General features: G+C 55.3%; 1 protein-coding gene across 1 annotated transcript; it reads left to right on the top strand.

The window, feature by feature from the left end:
- The first annotated feature begins 1,463 nt into the window (after window positions 1–1,463).
- On the top strand, window positions 1,464–11,629 carry PTTG1IP (PTTG1 interacting protein). The gene is made up of 7 exons (XM_051782503.1): window positions 1,464–1,630; window positions 4,240–4,292; window positions 5,292–5,400; window positions 8,162–8,267; window positions 8,374–8,439; window positions 9,311–9,357; window positions 10,845–11,629. The coding sequence occupies exons 1-7, from the start codon at window positions 1,540–1,542 to the stop codon at window positions 10,886–10,888; spliced, it is 516 nt and encodes a 171-aa protein (XP_051638463.1). The 5' UTR covers window positions 1,464–1,539; the 3' UTR covers window positions 10,889–11,629.
- Window positions 11,630–18,544: the final 6,915 nt, after the last annotated feature.

The following is an 18,544-nucleotide window of genomic DNA, read 5'->3' as shown; positions in this document are numbered from 1 at the left end:
GACCTACAGAATGTGAAAATCCCCATTTATACTGATGCAACTTCTCACATCTTGAACATTGAACATGTGGGCATGAGGCCAGGGGTGCCTGGCTTTGCCCAGGGTAGAGACTCATAGCATTCTGTGTGTCACGAAATTCATGCCTGGCCTGTGCTGACCAAGGCATCAGGCTGGGATGCAAAGCATGGAATTACAAGGGTAAATATTTATTCATTGGCATGAGATGTCCCAGCCAAATCAGGGCACCCAAATGTGGTTTTACATGGGGTTCTCACACCCATCAAACGCTCAGGTACAACACGACTTGACAGAGCACTAACACCCACACTACCAAATCTCCAATCACAGTAAAACTTGGCAAAGCTGCTCTGTTTCTGCATCGTTCTGCTGCTTATCGATCGATCCAGGTGTCCCTGAGTCCCCCTGGCTGCAATGACCAATCTGGGATACCGGACGATGCTGGGAGAGTCTCAGAGCCCTGTCAGGACGGCTGGGATGCTGCGGCACCCTGGGTGTCCCAGGGATAAACCTATTCTTTATTCTTCAGGCTCTGCTCTGAGCTTCCCAGAAGCAAAATTCTTCTCTCCAGGGCCGGGTCGTCCTTTTGTTTGTTTTACTTCAGCACGAACAATATCAAAGTTTGCAATAAAGCTCCACTACAGCATCACATCACAGTGTGTCATGAGAACTAATATGTATTTTACCAGGATGAAGGACCACCGCCTCCCTAAGATCTTGCTTTATGGTGAACTTGCCACTGGCTGCCGCAAGAGAGGAGCCTCGAAGAAAAGATACAAGGACTCCCTGAAACAACATCTCAGCCTTGGCCATATTGATCACCATAACTGGTCCACTCTGGCCTCAAATCGGGAGGCCTGGAGACACACCATCCATAACGCAGCTGTCTCCTTTGAGAACACACGCAGGATCACTCTCGAGGAGAAAAGGCAACACAGAAACAACCGTGTTTTGCAGAATATACCACCTAAGGAGTCTTTCTGCTGTGCCTTTTGCAATCGGATATGTCTGTCTCGTATTGGCCTCATAAGTCACCAACGTGCCTGTAACAAATGTGGATAGAGCCTTCCCAAATCTTCGTTCGCGAAGCCCAGCCATGATGATGTATTTTAACATCAACGTGTTTCCGTGCTATAAAGAGCGATGAATAAGCGGGTGAGGGGACGCGGGACCCTTTGGGGTCGGTTTGCGTAGGGGCAGCCGGCGGGGCTCCGGTTAACCCGGAGGGGATGCGGGCGGGCCGGGGCCCGTGCCCTCCTCCCGCGGGGGCCGGGCCCCCTCCTGCGGCCGGGCGCGGGGCTGCGGGGGGCGGCGGGGGGTCCCTCCGGCAGCCCCGCAGGGCTGGCTCCGCCCGGGACGGCTCCTGCGCCCGCCGCCACCCAGCCCTCCGTCCCTCCCCGTGCCGTGGGTCGGTCCCGGCACCCCGCGCCCCGCGGCCGCTCAGGGGCCGCCCCCGGCCCGCCCCCGGCCGGCCCTACATAGCGGCACTGCCCGCCCCGGCCGGGCCCGCCGCGCTCCGCCATGGCCCCGGCACCGCCGCTGCTCGCCCTGGCCATGGCCCTGCTGGCCGCCGCCCTGCTGGCCGCCGCCGCCGCGCAGGACGTGGCGGGAGGTAAGCGGTGACCGCCGGGGTGGGGCTCTGGGCGTCCGAGCAGCCGGCGCTCCCCGCACGGCACCCCAGAGTCGTGGCTGGGCAGTTTCTTTGGCCCCCGCGTTTGTGGGATGTCTGGTGCGGGAAGCAGGCGGGCACCCGCTGCGTGCGGGTGGCCACTGGCCAGGGCGCTGTGGCCACTCGGAGTAGGGCCGGGCAGTGGGAGATGGGAGGGGAGGTCCTTCCCTGGACGGGAACTCTGCAGGGTGGGATCTGGCGCAGAACTCCACGGAGTTTTGGAAGGTGGAGTGCTGGAAGTGGGGCTTCGCTCGCCACTTTTCCAGCTTCCACTGCCATGGAACTCTGCGTGACCGGAGAAGATGTGGCTGCCCCATCCCTGGAACTGTTCAAGGCCAGGTCGGAGGGGGCTTGGAGCAACCTGGCCTAGGGGAAGGTGTCCCTGCCCATGGCAGGGGGGTGGAACTGGAAGCCCTTCCCACCCAAACCAGTCTGTGATTCTATGATTTAGTGATGATAAGGGCTCAGGTGAGAGCTGGGTATGTGTCCTGGCCAGGGGGTTCTTGCTGGGCAGCCAGGCCCCTGCTGATGGCCCTTGGGAAGAGATTCTCTTTCAGGGCAGGGGAGACTGGCTGGGGCAGCCTCAACCAGGAACAAGATGGGTGTCCTCAGGTCTGGGTGGAGAGCAGCGGGTGTCCAGCTGCCCCTCCTTGGTGGGTGGAGGATGGAGGATAGCCCTGTGGGTGCTGTGCCAGGTGGAGGATAAGCTGTAGCAAAGGGTGGGGACAGCTGCCTTCAGGGTGTCCCAAGAAGTCTGCCCACTCTTCCGAGCGAGGAACTGTTCTCTATGTGATGATGTCTGCACGGTGGCTCCTCAGGGAGGAGAGTGAGGACCTGCCTATGTTTTGCTGTCTTCCTTCCTCTCCAAGGCATTCACTTTGCTCCTTTTGTAGCCAAGTGCCAAAAGCATTATCTGGGAGGTTTCTAGTGCAGCAAGAGCTGTTGTCCCATCTCTGACCCTGAGGACTGCAGTGCTTCCTGTGCCATCCTGTGCGAGCTGGCTGGTCCCCTGAGATGGAGTGTTCGGAAAAACTCCAGTCCTGCGGGGTCCTGGAAGCAGCCCGTTCCCAAACAGCTGTAATGGGGTGGCTTTGACTTAACACGGCTTGGAGAATGGTCCCCCAGCTGGGGGTGCCAGGAGAGGAGGAAAGCAGAGCCCATTTATCTACAGGCTCTCCTTTGCCCACCGCTGGCCTCCTGTGGTGTGGGAGGGTGTTTTGTGACTTCTGGTAAGAAAACAGTCTCAGGGCAGCACAGGCTCCGTGATGCTTTTCCGGCCTCAGTTGGAGAAATGGGGAAGACACAGCTTCCCAGAGTGTTTAAAATCTGCAATCTCTGCCTCTCCGGGTGTGTAAACACCCTTATCTGAGCTATGTTAATCAATTGCCCAGTTGTTTGGAGGGCTGCCGGAGCATGTGACTGCTGACAGTGGGTCACAGCTGAGGGTTCCTGCCAGCTGGAGGGAGAAAATGCAGCTTTGCTGCTTGTGAGGGTGGAAAACAAGCACCTCTGGGACTGATTTCTTCCTGATTAAGGAGCTTCGAAGCAGCGATTCTTCATCCACCAGTAAGTAGGCAGTCAGGCAAATTGGTTTGAGTTTTGGTTTTTTGAACCACTGTCAAACAGGCTTAGACTCTTGAGCAGGGGTGAGTTTTAAATGGCTGATTCTCAAGGGCTGGCAAACCACCCTTCCTGAGGATCTGGGGGAGCATACCAGAGAATTACAGGTGAAAATGCTGTAAGAAGACTTTCCCCAAGAGCTAGCACTGGTGGGAGCTACAGGTGAGCCCAGGAGGGTGTCTGGGCTGGGCCAGCTTGTCCTGTGTTCAGACTGATCCATTTCCCCACCTAGCTGACTGCATTCCCTGGGGGATGCCATCATCCGTGATGCCACTAGTCCTGGGAGCCACCTGTGTCTACAGAGCTGGGGTCTTCCTCTGCCAAATGGGGGCGGAAACAGGTTCTAACTGGGCACAGATTTTGGCTGCAGTGCTGCTCCCATCACCCAGACTGTGTCCTTCTGAAGGAAGATTTGGATGAATTGGCTGTGGCAGGGTACAGCCCTCATGTGCAGCAGGAGGGCCCCTGCAGGGACTGTAGCTGTGTGTGTTCCCTTGTGCTCCTCTGCTTCTCCTGCTAGTAACTTCTGTGTCTGGGGCCTATTTGCTTGAGCTGCTCCATCATCTGGTGCCACAGGGCTGCCCAATGCTCGCCCTCATCCTCACAGAGTCCCTCTGGACCGACCCTAGCTGTGTCCCCTGGCTGCCCTGCTGCCACAGCAGATGTGCAGGCTTTTAGGGAAATAAAACCCAGGAGAGGAACTCACAGCTCTGGGCTTTGGGTCAGCGGAGCAAGGCAGATAAACTTCCATTAGCATTTGGGCCTCCCACTGTGACCCCAAACAGAAGCTGGCAGCTCTGGCAGAGGCAGCATGCATTTCTGCTGGTCCAGTGGTAGGCAGAGCAGTGGGCAGGAGCAGGCTCACAGGAGCCCAACGTTTCAAACCACTGAAGCTCTTCAAAGTCCTGAGGTGTCTTTTTTCCTTCACACAGATTGTCGCCAGTATACGAACAGGAGCTGTGAGGAGTGCCTGAAAAATGTCACCGTGAGTAGCAGCAGTAAGACTCCCAACCTCTTGCAATGCCTGAAAACGTAATGTGGGCTTTGTGGGGCTGTTGCAGAGCAGTTTCCCTCCTGGAGGGGGCTATCCTCTGCCCTTGTCCCAGACAGGCTACAAATTCCACTAATCCATAATGGTGAGAGCACCTCCTGGTGCTCTGGGAGGTGGTTGCCAGAAACTCCTTGGGTTTTGTTGTATGGTTTTTGAGTAGAGTAATGGAATTGCTGAGCTGCATTTCACACATGGGGGACACACACAGAGAAGAGGCCGAGTGGGCTGGGCTGGGCTGGGCTGGTGAAGTTGCCTCTCCACCAGTCTGTGGGTGCTGTGGCACTGGGTGGGTGCAGGATGTGTACCAGTGTCCTGCCAGTCTCTGCTGCCTTATCTCTGATATCAGCAAACTTGAACTTGAGTCAGATCTTGCAGCTGATGTAGCCAGAACCAGTCTGACCAAACGCAATGGAATGCTGGGGTTGGCAGTTGGAGCCACCGGGAGAGGCACATGCAGAGCCCTGCAGGTAGTCTGGCTGGGCACACACACCTCTCCTGCTCACCAGCTCTGTGTGGACTGCCTTGTCTCAAAGGCTTTTTTCTTGTCCCAAAATAAACACAAAGGATTTGGTTATTACTACCATTGTGCAAGCCGTGGTGGGATCCTTGGGGCTGTCCTGTTCATGGCCAGTATTTGACTAAATGATCCTTGTGGACCCCTTCCAATTCAGGATAGTTTATGGTTCCAAGCCGTGAGAAGAATCCTCAGCATCTTTACTTACTCTAAAACTCTGCATTCCCCTTGCCTGCCTCTCCTGGTGTGGCCTGTGCTGACACAACTCTTATTCCCGAGCATCCCGTGGCTGCCGGGTGGTACCTGGCTCTTGGGAGCTGGCAGCAGTGGCCCTGTGCTGCAGCTACCAAAGCAGAGCGTGGCTATTGGCAGCACAGTCATGCACCAGTAACGCTGTGCTGCCTGGTTCTGTGTCCTAGTGCCTGTGGTGTGCCAGCAGCAGGAGGTGCATGGAGTACCCCGTCCAAAGAATCCTCCCCCCGGCCGACCTGTGTGAGCTCCGCTCTGCGCGCTGGGGAGTCTGCTGGGGTAAGTGCCTGGCGCTGCAGTGATGCCTGTGTGAGTGCCTGCTGCTGGTGGGAGGTTCCCCTGCCTCCCCATCTCGCTGCCGGTGTAGCAGTGACAGGCTGAAGTCAGTCAAGGTTCTGCAGATTTCCTCAAGTGTGGGCGGGGAAGCAGAGTATGAGCAGTTCCCTGCCTTCTGGTGACTAGGACCTGTGGGGATTTAGCTACTCCAAATACATCCCTTATGCTTTGGTGTGATGAGGCTCCAGACGTGGCTAGCATCTTGGAACAAGAGTGGAAAGTGCTCTGTGGGCAGGTGCCTGTGCAGCCCTTCCTGGTGTCTGAATCCCAGGAGCTCTCTCCTCTGCACCCAGCACATCACTCCATGTGCTGTTTCTGGCTCTTTGTGTCTCACGGTGTGGCTGCTGTCCCAGGTGGGCTCCTGGGACCAGAGGTGTGACTTCTCTGGAAGTCTGTGCGTGCTTCTAGCGCTGAGTGTGCTGTGGTCCTGTTCAGCTCTTACCCACCTGAGAAAACACCCTTTTCCAAATCTACCCTTGCCTGTGCAGGTCCCCTCCAGGAGCTTTTTCTGGTGGACAGCTGACTCTGGTGTTGGCTGTCTCTCCTTCCTGCTGGTCTGTTTCCTGGAGGATTTCTGGAGAAATTGGTGTCTTGTTTAGACCAAGCTTGGTGCATGCTTGTTCTCAGACAGGACGCAGCTTTTGGGGGCTGGGGCAGGAAGGAAGCAAGCTGGGGCTCGGTTGCTCCTACCCATCCCCTTGATGAGGAGCTTGGAGCTGAATTGTGGTCACCTGTCATCTGCTGTGCTTGAGGCTGGGCTCTCTTCTCTGCCCACAAGAGTTCAAACCGCTCCCATGCCTGTGGAGAAGAATCTCCTCTTTGTGAGCCCTGCAGTGTTATGCTTTTCCGAAACTTCTGTAAGACCTTGAAATACTAGTTTTGATGAGAGTAGCTTCATAAAGGGTTCCATTATAGAAGAATGCATTCCTTAACTTGCAAAACTAGCTTTAGAGGAGATTAGTGCTGTGGGAGATTAGCTCTCACATGAGTCTGCATTTTTGGTGTGTGTGACTTAGCCTTTATCATCAGCTGGAGGAGTGCCTGGTGCTCTGCCAAAGACCTCTCTGTGTGGGATGGGGGGATCTGAACCCCAGGCTCACCCTGAAAACCGAAGTTTCAGAAGCACTGAGGCTGCTGGAGGCTTTCAAAGCAATTTCAGTGGTGGAGTCAGCTCAGCCTGGAGCACCTAAAAAAGGATCTATTGAGAAGAGATACAAGGAAGAAGTTTTTTTACAATGAGGGTGGTGGCGCAGTTTGCCCAGAAAGGTGGTGAATGCCCCATCCCTGAAAATATTCAAGGTCAGGTTGGACAGGACTCTGAGCAACCTGGTCTACTGGAAGATGTCCCTGCCCATGGCAGGGGGTTGGACTAGGTCCCTTCCAACCCAGACTATTCTGATTCACCCCAATAAGTCTGGCACTGCTGGGTCCTGGCAGTGAGGGGACAGGCAGGCATCTTCTGAAATGCCCTCCAATGCCCCAACATGCTGTGCTTTAGGCATTCCACTGGGCTCATGGCAGAACTGCATGGAAAAGAAGGGATCAGAAGTGCTCTGAGCAGGTTTGGGTGCACTGGGATTCCTGTAACCTGGCTGTTGTGTGGGAAATGGCTCCTAAACAAATATTTCCACAGGCTCAAGTCTCTGAACAGTCTGAATCATACTTGGAAGAAACTCCTCTTTGTTGTTGCCTGAAATCCTTGGCATTTAGATGTGTCTGTTTTGGCTGGTGTCTCTACTGCCTTTACTGCAGGAACTGAGTAGGATGAGTGGGGCCGGGGCTCAGGCTCCTGCTTCACCACCACATCCCAGCGGGTTTTGTGCTGTGTGTGGGTGACAGATCCCCCCAGCTCTGGGGAGACATGGCAGCAGGGTGCAGGAAGCAGCCCTCAGCCTTCAGATGTTTCAGCAGCATTGCTGGTCTCAAGCCAATAAATCCCAACAGATCTTGTCTCAGTTTGTCTCTTGCCCAAGGACTTCAGACACCCTGAAATGCTCATCTCATCATAGGTGACTTCTGAGGTGGCTCCTGTGGGCAGTAACTCCTCTCTATCAGAGGTTGTTCCTCAGCCCTGAATCTTCCAGTTGTTGATTTTTTTTTTTCCCTTGATGGGTTACTGTTCACCTGGATTAGTGATTAAGACAGATTTGCTCCTGCTAGAGGAGTTTGACCTGAGTGCATTTCTTCTTGCCTTTCTTCACAGCCAGTAACTGAGCACTCCATTTAGCAGCTACATGTACTCACTGGTGTGCATGTGTGGGTGCCAACACTTGGTATATCTACAGCTAACCATGTCCATTTGCTTTCCCAGGTGGTTACACACGTCTCCAGCGCAGTGACTGAAGCTGCTGGTGACAGTAGCTGCATGTTCATAAATAGGACAAGAGGAAATGGTCTCCAGTTGCACCAGGGGAGGTTTAGATTGGGTATTAGGAAAAATTTCTTCACTGAGGGGGTGGTCAGGCATTGAAACAGGATGGTCAGGGCAGTGGTGGAGTCACCATCCCCAGCAGTGCTCAAAAAAACATGCAGCTGTGGCACCTGGGGACATGGTTTACTGGGGCTGGCAGTGCTGGGGGAACAGTTGGACTTGATGACCTTAGAATGCTTTTCCAGTCTTAATGATTCTGTGGTCCTGTGATTCTGTACTGTAACTCCAGACAGCTGTGTCTGTGTACTAAACATGTTTTGTCAAATCCTTCAGTGAACTTTGAAGCCCTGATCATCGCGATGTCCGTGGTGGGAGGAACGTTCCTCATCATGTTGGGGGTCTGCTGCTGCTGCTGCTGTTGTAAGAAAAAAAGCAAAAAGCAAGTATCAGGGGGTTCCCTGTTTGCTCGGAGCAGCTCAGATACAGCCACGTGCTGTTGCAGAACTGAGTGCTGAGTGCTGCTAACAGGCTCTTCTGTCTGTCAGGCCAGACAAGGATGATGAGAGAGCAGCCAGGGAGCGCGAGAAGAGGCGGGTACGGCAGGAGGAGAGGTGAGTTTGTACCACAGGCCCTCAGAATGATTTGGCTCCTGTCTGTGCCATCAGTTGTGATGCCAGGAGGCATGTGGGGCTTGACACATGCAGTCAGTGGCTGCTTCAGCCCAACTCAAACAGAAACCTCATGAGCAGTGAGGTTCTTCTGGGGTGACTTGTGGATGCAGCATCACAGGAAGGATATCCTTCAGGAAGTATACTGAGATGCTGGAGCAGGTCCAGAGAAAAGCAACGAGGCTGGTGAAGGGACTCGAGCACAAGTCCTATGAGGAGAGGCTGAAGGAGCTGAGGCTGTTCAGCCTGGAGAAGAGGAGGCTCAGGGGAGACCTCCTCACTCTCTACAACTCCCTGACAGGAGGTTGTAGCCAGGTGGGCGTCGGGCTCTTCTCCCAGGCAACCAGCAGTAGGACAAAAGGGCTCAGTCTTAAGCTGTGCCAGGGGAAGTTTAAGTTGGATATTAGGAAGAAATTCTTTACAGAGAGAGTGATCAGACATTGGAATGGGTTGCCCAGGGAGGTGGTGGATTCACCATCCCCGAAGGTTTCTAAGATGAGACTGGATGTGGCATCAGTGCCATGGGCTGGGAACCACAGCAGGGTTGGACCAAGGGTTGGACTTGATGATCTCAGAGGTCTTTTCCAACCCGGTTGATTCTCTAAGTGTTGTGTATGCGACTCCCCGAGGGCTGCTGACATTCGTGGGCTCTGGTGGTCCCCAGTGTCTCCAGGAGGGTGGGAGATGGGAGGCTGAGCAAACCTGGCAGCCTGGAGCTCCCTTGGTTGGCAATAAGCAAGGAGCTGTTGCTCTTCCTATTTGATTTTTGTATCACCAGTCACTGACTCATGGCTTTTCTGTTTTCTTCTTGCAGGAGAGCAGAGATGAAATCACGGCATGATGAAATCCGAAGAAAATATGGTACAGTGCTGACACGAGTGATTCAAACTAAGCTTTAAATGGAGCAGCCTCAGTAACTGTTCCTTGCCATTTTTACAGCTGTAGATGAGACCTGGTCAGCAGGGAAAACACAGTCCCTGCTTCCCTTGTCTCAGTGAATTACTCTCTGGGAGCAAGTGTAGGGATGCTGGGGTCATGGTGTGTGAGCCCACACAAAAGGACTCTTCCTCCTGGGCAGAGAAGAGGGAGTGTTTAATGCTCCCCAGAACTTGTGTCCTCTGAGCTTGCCACATGGGAGAAGTTGATGGGGCTTGACTGGAGGAGAGAAGCAAAAGCTGGGAGACACAGCATGATTGTAATGCTGTTACCCTTCAGGCACAGTAGCCCTGTGGCCAGTGAGTGGCTGGGGAGCCAGCAGTGTGGGGTGGGGGGCCAGGAAGGAATGAGAGTGCCCACAGCTCAGGAGCACAGAGCAGGCACCAGTTGCACCACAGAGCTGGTGTTCTGTGCTGGCAGGAGGTGGCTCAGTGCCCTGGGGAGCACAGCCTCCCTCCGGGGGCTGGACTGTCCTTCAGGTGAGTCCCACAGGATTGGGCCAGGTGCAGACCTGCCAGAAGTCTTGGAAGGAAGCAGGAACCAGCCAGTTGCTCAGAGCCAGTGGAGGGGTATCTCCAGCCTGCCCTTTGGGGTGCTGGGGGCTCTGCCAGGGTCTGGTCATGGAACAGGGAGCAGTTGGGCTCATGCACGCTGCACTTGGTGGTTTCTGGCTTTGGGGGGAAGGGCTGTAAGGAAAGCTGGAGACCCTTCCTCTTCCTGCAGCTGCTGCCTGCTTTAAGTCCAGGATGGGCAGGAGATCCAGGGACCTCTGGATGAACTGGCTTCTCCAGGGAAGGAAGAGCAGGCAGAGCTGTGCCTGAAGGAGCTCTTGGTGAGGGAAGCACCTGCCTGTGGAAGAGCTGTGCTCTGGGACTGTCTTGCCATGTCAGGGCTCTGTCTTGCTGCAGCCTGACCCCAGAGTTTGCAATCTCCTTTCTGGCTGTTCTTCCTCAAAAGTGTTGGGCTGGGAAAGCAGCCAACAGAGTGGCACAGAGGCTCATTGCTGGCCCTGAAGTTAGCCTGATACCCTGCCTTGCTGTCTCCCAGTCTGGATGTAGCAGCAGTAGAGCAAGTCTAAAAACAGTTTTAATTTAATTTGGATCTGGCCTCTCCACTTGTCTGACAGAAGGGGTTTGCAGAGGGAGTGGTCTGGAAGATTAGTCATGCTGCTTTACCTGGACTGTACATGGACTGCCTGGGAGAGGAGTTTGCCATCAGGTTGAGCTTCTTAATGGTGCCTCTTCTTGTGCAGAAGAGGAGAGTGAAATAGTGCTGTGTGCTCAGCTCAAGTAAGAGCAGGTCTTACGGGAAGACTGCTGGATGATGCACAAATGACAGAGCTGTTACCAAGAACTGGGTTTCCCACTGGCCATGCCTAGATGTTGTCTAAATGAATCTCTCCTCTCTTCTAGGCCTGTTCAAGGAAGAGAACCCTTATGCAAAATTTGAGAATTAGCATCTCCAGACCCACCGGCCCCCGTGAACAGTACCTTCTGCAGAGCCAAAAGTCTCCAGGTTTCCCCCCCCATCAGGAGACCACCACTTCAGCTGCCACAGAGGATGAGCCAAATGTTTGGTGGCACCATTGTCCCCACTCTGGGTGCTCGATTTGCCCAGAGCTTTGCTCTTGCCCTGCCGGCGCAAGAAAAAATGGTGGCAATACCAGACAATGGCACATTTCTTTCACTCACCCCTGGGGTGGTTGCGGGATCCAAAGCAATGCAAGTAACAGCCCTTGTCCCTGGCCAAGGGCAAAAGTCACCTTTCACATCTCCCTTGCTCCTGCCCTGCCAAATACCAAATACACTTCACGCACACAGAGCCAGACTCTTCTGTTTGCCTATTTTCTCCTTTTTTTTTTTTTCCCTTCTAGTATATGTAAAAGCCAGCAAGAGTTTCCTGACTTATGGGTCAGCAGGAGGCCTTGGCCGTCACTCCAGGTGCCTGTGTTTATCCCAACACATTAGCATTCCTCTCAAAGAGCACAAGTTTCTGGTAATCTGGGGCTTCCAGGAGGAAGGTCCCACGTGAACCTTCTCACTTGCAACTAATCTGGGGAAATGCCCCAAATCTCCTACCTCTCTGTGCCTTTCTAGAAAGGTGGTCTTGGGCTCGATGGCCACAGCTCTTAGCAATACTATAGGTTTCAGATGCATTTACAATATGTTGACTCAATATTAAACTGATTCGATTACTATCCTGGTCTGAAAGAGTTTAATTCTGTTTCTGCAGCAGACATGGGTTGGCAGTGATGGCAGATGGAGTCATCACTATTGCATGGCTCTGACTCATCAGGGGTAGCTAGAGGAGGCAGAAGCAAGGCTGCCTTGGGCTCTTGCTGGGCTTGAAAGGAAGAGTCTGTTCATGGAGATGTTCAGGTGTCAGGAAAAGCTTGAGATGGGAGTAATGCTGCTCTCTAAGGAAGGAGCTGGGTCTTCCAGCAAGAGCAGGGCCTGTGGCACTCCTGGGAGAGAGCCCTTGTCTGGGTGGGGTGACCTGGGGGGTTCCTGGCAGCTGCAGGCACAGACAACTCTGAGCTCTGTAAGGGACCTGGGGTGGGGAAGGAGGATTGGAGCCGACTGCTCCCATGTTCTGCACCTGACCACAACTGGCCATGCAGCTCCCAGAGCCCTGTGTGCAGGCAGGACATTGACTGAGAGAGTTTGGGCTGTGGCCTCCTGCCAGGTGGGGTGACTCCTCAGGCTGTTGAAGCATTGCTGTGGCTTGGATAAAATGCTCCATCTGCATTGCCAGGCTCATGGACCTCAGCACAAACTGCGCCAGCTGGGCTTGTGAAGCTGAACTGGCTGTGAGCCCTCACTGCTTCTGCTGCCCTGCCTGGGCTGTGCTGGCAGCCAGGCTCTGGCTGGCTGCTGCCAGGATGCTTGGAGATGCAAGACTTGCAGGTGATTTTTTATTTTTTTTTTTTTTTTAATCCAGGCTGTCTCTGGCTGCTGCCAGAGGAGACATGGGTGGCAGGAACAAAAGGAATGATTCTGCCAAGCTCTAATGGCTGCTTTCCCATCTTCTGTCCAAGTCAGTTGTCTGGGCAGGGGCTGTGTCCTGGTGATGCTGGTCAGGAGCTAAGGTTGGTGGTGACAGCAGCGCATCTGGGTGTACGTGGCAGGGAGATGATGCTTCAAAGGCATCCCTTGTGCCTGGGTTTGGTTTGAAACTCCTTGTACGTGGAAAATGAATTGTACATTCCCTGTAATGAGAAGGGAAAGTGCTGATAAGGATGCTGGTTGTGCTCTGGGCTTTACTGGGTGCACTGGCCCAGAGAAGCTGCAGTCCCCCTGCCAAGAAAAGGTACAGGGGACACTGTAGGGGCTTTTCTTGGGAACAAGCAGTGTACAGGGACAGTTGGTGCTAAAGCTGTTGGAACTGCCTGCACCCCTGCTGGGCTACTCCAGGTCCCATCCTGCCCTCAGCCTGGGACCAGGATAATCTATTTGGGTTATCTGAGCCCTTCCACTGGCCCCACTCCCAGAACTAAAGGGTGGTGCCTCCAAACCCATCAGGGATGGGGGGGCCCTGCAAGCAGGTTCCCCTTCCTGGGACCCCACTGGTGACAGGCTCTGTCCTCCTCTGCTGAGCCAGGGCAGCAGAGGGACCTGCTCACCTAGGGCAGCACCAGCTATCCTGGGCTCCAGCATCCCCATCCACAGAGCTGCCTTCCATAGCTTGGGATGGAGCTACTCCTGATGTTCCTAATTTCTCTTGTGAAGGTTGCTGTGTGCAGGCATTGTTTGGCTGATGTGCTGAAAAGCTGGTGCTGCCTTTCGCTTGGCTGGGCCATGACAGAGAGGAAGCTGTGTCCTTGTGTGGCCAAGTGTTACGGTCAGGTTATTAAAATTACTAGAGAGATGCCTCTGCCCAAATTAAGATGCAAACAAGACTATACGTCAAAGTCAATAGTATGGATTTTTATTTAGCAATAAATGTGAGGTAGAGAGAGTTGCCCAGTCGGGTCTGGGACGAAACACGTCCAAAGTGAACCAAGAGCAGAGCCTGGCAGCTAAAAAGACACTTTATGAGAATTAACTGGTCCTTGGAGAGGCCACCACGATGGAACACTGCCCTGATTGTGGTGGGGGAGCAGACAGCCGTGGGGACAGCATGGCTGAAGGGTGGGACAGTGCCCCACCACCTACAATAGCTGACAACAATAGTCACTAGAAGGATGCAGGAGGCAACTTGGAGAAGGGATTAATGAGTTGTAACAGGGAGCTTGGCTTCGAGCCACAAAAAAGTTAAACAGCCCTGCACAGAAAGGCCAGAAGCAGCTGGCACTGAGCTGATTCTAATCATGTGATAGGAAAGGTGGGACAAACAGCCAAAGCCCTTGAAGAGATGAAATCTCTGTGAAAGACAGAGCTGTGAGCACTGGCCTCCCAGCTGCAGGTGCAGGATAACTGTGCTTGGTTGGCCGGCAATCCTAAGAGCCTCTTCCATTTAATTCAAAACAGAGTGGTGGTGGCAGCAGCAGTGGGGCCCTGTAGGTGCCTGGCACTGGAGATTCTCCACTGAGCAACCTCAGTGACTCTGCAGAGGGCACAAAATTATTAGGAGAAGTGGTGTCAGTGTGTCGTGCTCCAATGGTATCTTCAGGAAAAGGGGAAGAAGAGGAAACAATGCAACATATGCTGCCTTGTGTTCCAGAGCTGCTGTATTGGAAGAGGAAAATGCTCACTGGGGCCAAGAAATGAAGCACCCAGACATTTGTCATGGGTTTGGAGAAAGAGGACAGCCCTGGAAGGGAGCTGGGCAAGCACTGAGGTGTGCAGCCCGCTGCCAGGTGGGCTTTGTGTCACAGGCTCTGTCTGTGTGGACAGGGGAGGTCGTGGCTCTGCCCTGAGTGTGCCCCTGGGAGCTCTGGGATGTCACCAGAGTCACAATCCCCCTATGACATCACCTGCAGCGGGTAACTGGAAAAGGCAGTGCTGGGCACTGCCAGCAGCACACAGACGAGGTCTGCGGGCAGCACCCGAGCCGTCGAGTACTGCCAGAGCACGCCAGACTGTGAGCCGCCAGTGGCCAAGGAGCCACAGTGAGTACACAGCGACTGAGGAGCCTCTGAGTCTTGACAGGGACTGAGGAGCCTCGGAGTGCCACCAGCGGCCAAGGAGCCTCCGAGTCCCGCAGTGGACGAGGGGGCTCCGAGTGCCGCCAGCAGAAGCCAAGCCTTTGAGTCCTTCCAGCAGCACCCACCAAGTGCCAGCAGCAGCTGCGAAGACTCAAGGGTAGGAGGAGCAATGGAGGAGGCCAGGCATGAGGCAGCAGCACCAGGAGCCGACAGGAGCTGCCTGATCTGCCTGGGTGCCCTGGAGAGCCCTGCTGCCGTGGAGCCCTGCGGGCACATCTTCTGCCATGCCTGCATCCAGGGCCGGGCCGCTGCCACCTGCCCGCTGTGCCGGGAGCCCATCGGGGCCATCCGCCCGCTGCAGGGGCAGGACAACCCTGCTGGGGTGGCCCCACGTCGCCGCCGTCGCCAGCTCCATCCCTTCGTGCTGCGCTGGCGGCAGGAGCGGCAGCGGCGGCAGGAGGAGGAGCAGCAGCAGCAGCAGCAGCCGCGGGGTCCTGGAGGTCGCCGTCGCCGGCGATTCTCCGACGGGGATAGGGAGCAGAGTCCCCCCGTGCCCCCGCGCCGTGTGCGGAGGGAATTGGAAGAGCGGCTGCACAGGGTGCGGGAGGAAGAGCTGGCCTCGGGGGACTACGTGCGCCGCCTCCCCTTCATCCCCTTTGAACCGGAGCCTCTGTGGGCCCCGTGAATTAAAAAACCCATGTTATTCCTACACGAGCTTCAGCTGGTTTCTTCTGCTCATCTGCTCCTTGCTGCAGGACTGGGGGAGTGGGAGCTGTGGGAGAGGGAAGGATGCGGCCATCAGAGAAGGTGGGCTGTGGCTGAAGAACCACCAGAGGGGGAGGAATATAGATATTGGAACTAGGGGAGAGGGGCTTTTCCTAGTTGCTTCGGTGCTGCTTTGCTCATCCCCATGGGGATGCAGTCCAGAAGAGAAGAAGAAAGGTTAAGGGAAAGTCCACTGCGACTCCTTGAGGAGATCCCAAAGGGGCCAGTGTGTGCTTTTCTGAAGGTCAGGGCAGGGAAACAGGCCGAGATGGAGGCTTGGGGCAGATCCTCTTCTCGTCTCCTGGCCCCGCACACCCCTGTGCTCTGGAGGGCTGGAATCCCTGGGGAGGCACTGGATCCCTGGGGCTGGCACAGCCCTGGCACAGCCCTGGCCAAAGGGCACCTGCCTGTATTGCCCTTGGTAGAAGCGGCCCCAGCCTGGCTGGGCCTCGTATTTAGGGGGTCTCCTCTGAAGAAGCCCAGAGCTGTTCCGGTCCCTCCCTGCAGGGGCTCCCGCAGCAGCGCCAACATCCCTGCCGCCTCTTCGCCCGTGCCGCTGGGCAGGGCCGGTCTGGGCTGGGCCGGCCTGGAGACCGCGGGCGGGCTGTGCTTTGGGGTTGGAAGGCTCGTACTCCTGTGTTCTGCACTCCCAGCGGTGCCGTGCGGCCGGGAAGGGGCATTCCCGGAGGTGTCATTCCCGGCGGTGTCATTCCCAGAGGTGTCATTCCCGGAGGTGTCTCGCGGCTGCCCCGGGCAGTGCTCCCAAGGCCCCGCCCGGGTATCCCGTGCCGGTCCCGCACAGCGCCCCCTTGCGGCCCCGCCGGGAAGCTCCGGTACAGTCTCGGTCACGCCCCCTTTGCCCCGCCCCTCGTGACGCACTTTGGGGAGCGGCCGCCAGGACAGGCCCCGGTGACCGCTCCTGCTCACGTGACCCAGGGGCGGAGCCGGGCGGGCGGGGCGGGGGCGTGGCCGAGGCGCGCGCTGTGGCAGGCGGCTGGAGGGGGCGTGGCTGTCGCGGGCGGCTGGAGGGGGCGTGGCCCCCCCACCATGTCGGAGGAGAAGCCCCGGGGGAGGCGCGGGCGGAGCGGGGCAGGGGAGCGGGAGGAGCGGCCGCTCCGCCGCGTACCGGGCCCCGCCCTGCCCTGCCCCGTCCCGGGCCCCGCCCTGCCCTGCCCCGTCCCGGGCCCCGCCCCGGGCCCCGCCCTGCCCTGCCCCGTCCCGGGCCCCGCCCTGCCCTGCCCCGTCCCGGGCCCCGCCCTGCCCGCTGGGCTAGCGGGACAAGACTGCGGGCGAGCCGCGGGGAGGCGCAGGCGGGCCGGTCTCCGCAGGGACCCTGCGACTCTCCCGGCCGAGCTCTGAACCCGGCGCGCCCTGCCGTGTTCCGTCCGGGAAGGCGTGAAAAGAGAGAACGAGTAGATCAGCCTGAAAGTTGCGGGGCAGCGCGGCTCCGTGGTGCAGTTCAGAATGAAGCGGCTCGCCCCGCTGGGCAAGCCCATGAAGGCACCGACCCCGCGCCCCCCGGGCAAGGGTCCCCTCGCTGCTTCCCTGCCCGGAGCCTGGAGCGTGCCGGTGCGGCGGAGTGAGCCTATCCAGGCGTGCGGGAGAGCGAGGGGTTGGGATGCTGGCAGCTTCTCGGTGTGCAGTTCTCAGTGAGTGGATGTTTCCTCTAGCTCTTCATGTGTTTTCCCTGATGTCCCGTGGCAGCGCTACCAGAATTCCTCCAGTTCTGATCCTGGCCCTGAGACAATTCGCTAATCCTCAGTCCTGTTATCTCTGAAAACTTCATCAACTTTGAGTGCATTTTCTATTTGGAAAATGGCACAAAATAAATTCTTCCATCCCACAGCTTCCTCATAGGCTTTTTCCTTCTCCCTTCCCCTGTCCCTCCCACTGCCCAGTGCAGTTGGGACTGCTGTGTTTGCAGGTGTTTGTTGGCTGCTCCGTGTCAGAGGCTGTTCCTTGGTGCCTTCCTAAACTGGAAAGGGATGTAGCCCCACCATCCCAGTTCCTGAGCCTAGAGCCCTCAATGCCTCTGCTTTACACAGAGCAGAAGGTGGGGATGTAAATGGCTTTGGAAGAGGAGTTTGCCAGTGTTTCCCCTCATCTGTTACTAGCAGGATGCTTTCTTCACTTACTCAAACTTTACATGCTGCTCTGTTCTGTGCCTCTCTCTGTTTGGGAAGGAGAGGTGAATACTTGGGGTTTTGCAGAGGTGCATGGAATTTTAGTATTCCTTTGGCTCTGTGTGTGACAGAAAGGTGAATCACACAGGGATTTCCAAGGATTTGAGAGGGCAGAGCAGTGCTCAATCCCTCAGGGACTGACAGGGAATAAAGACTTCCTCGTGTGATTAAACACTGTCAAAACAGGTTTCAGTTGAGTGTTAACTCAGGTTTTAAGGGCAATATAAACTTACCAACATTCAGCCTTCCTCAGTGTAGACAAGGAGACAGATATGCCCTTGTATTTGTCCTGATGATTAAATTTAAATCATAGAACCACAGGATGGTTTGGGTGGGAAGGGACCTTAAAGCCCATCTCGTTCCAAACCCCTGCCATGGGCAGAGACACCTTCCACTATCCCAGGTTGTTTTAAGCCCTGTCCAACCTGGCCTTGAATGCTTCCAGGGATGGGGCAGCCACAGCTTCTCTGGGCAGCCTGTACCTGTGCCTCACCACCCTCACAGGGAAGAACTTCCTAATATCTAACCTAAGCCTACTCTCTGTCAGTTTGAATCCATTCCTCCTTGTCTTTTGAGTGTTAATTTTGTTAACATTTGTTCTGACAGTAAATCCATGAATACTTAGTTTGGATTTGGAAACACAAGCGTAGTTTCTCATGTTAATTACTTTGAACTCGCAGGGCTTGTCAATGAGGCAGATTATATTCTGGTTTGATGGACAGCCAATTAAGGAAGCAGAAACACCTGCGTAGGTATGAAAAACACTCTTACTGCAAATTGCTACACAGATATTCTGATGTCTGTGTGATGATTAAAGGGGCTTGAAATCAAAATGATCCTGAAATAGTTGCTCTGAGTTTAGCATGTTCCAAGTATTTTGTTCAGGTTGACTGAGGGAAAGTGTTTCATGTGTTAATTAATTAAGTTATCCCTGAAGTGCTCTGTTGCTGGTTAGGAGCAGAAACCAAGTGTTTTTGTCATCGTGTGTCTTTCAAATTTTCTGTGTTACTTATAATTTCCATATTTTTAAAATGTTAAAATAATTCCTGTGTTACTCCCACAGTTAGAGATGGAAGAT

The sequence above is a fragment of the Manacus candei genome, unplaced genomic scaffold, assembly GCF_025592945.1.
Source record: "Manacus candei isolate 608988 ecotype Guabito, Panama unplaced genomic scaffold, ASM2559294v1 h1tg000015l, whole genome shotgun sequence".
Taxonomy (NCBI): domain Eukaryota; kingdom Metazoa; phylum Chordata; class Aves; order Passeriformes; family Pipridae; genus Manacus; species Manacus candei.
The sequence above is the reverse complement of the archived record's forward strand: the minus strand, read 5'-3'. Positions and strand labels throughout refer to the sequence as shown.

Coding starts and splice junctions, on each gene's coding strand:
- PTTG1IP (XM_051782503.1), top strand. CDS start 1,540: ATGGCCCCGGCACCGCCGCTGCTCGCCCTGGCCATGGCCCTGCTGGCC. Junction 8,268..8,373: donor TGTAAGAAAAAAAGCAAAAA/GCAAGTATCAGG, acceptor TCTGTCTGTCAG/GCCAGACAAGGATGATGAGA. Junction 8,440..9,310: donor CGGGTACGGCAGGAGGAGAG/GTGAGTTTGTAC, acceptor TTCTTCTTGCAG/GAGAGCAGAGATGAAATCAC.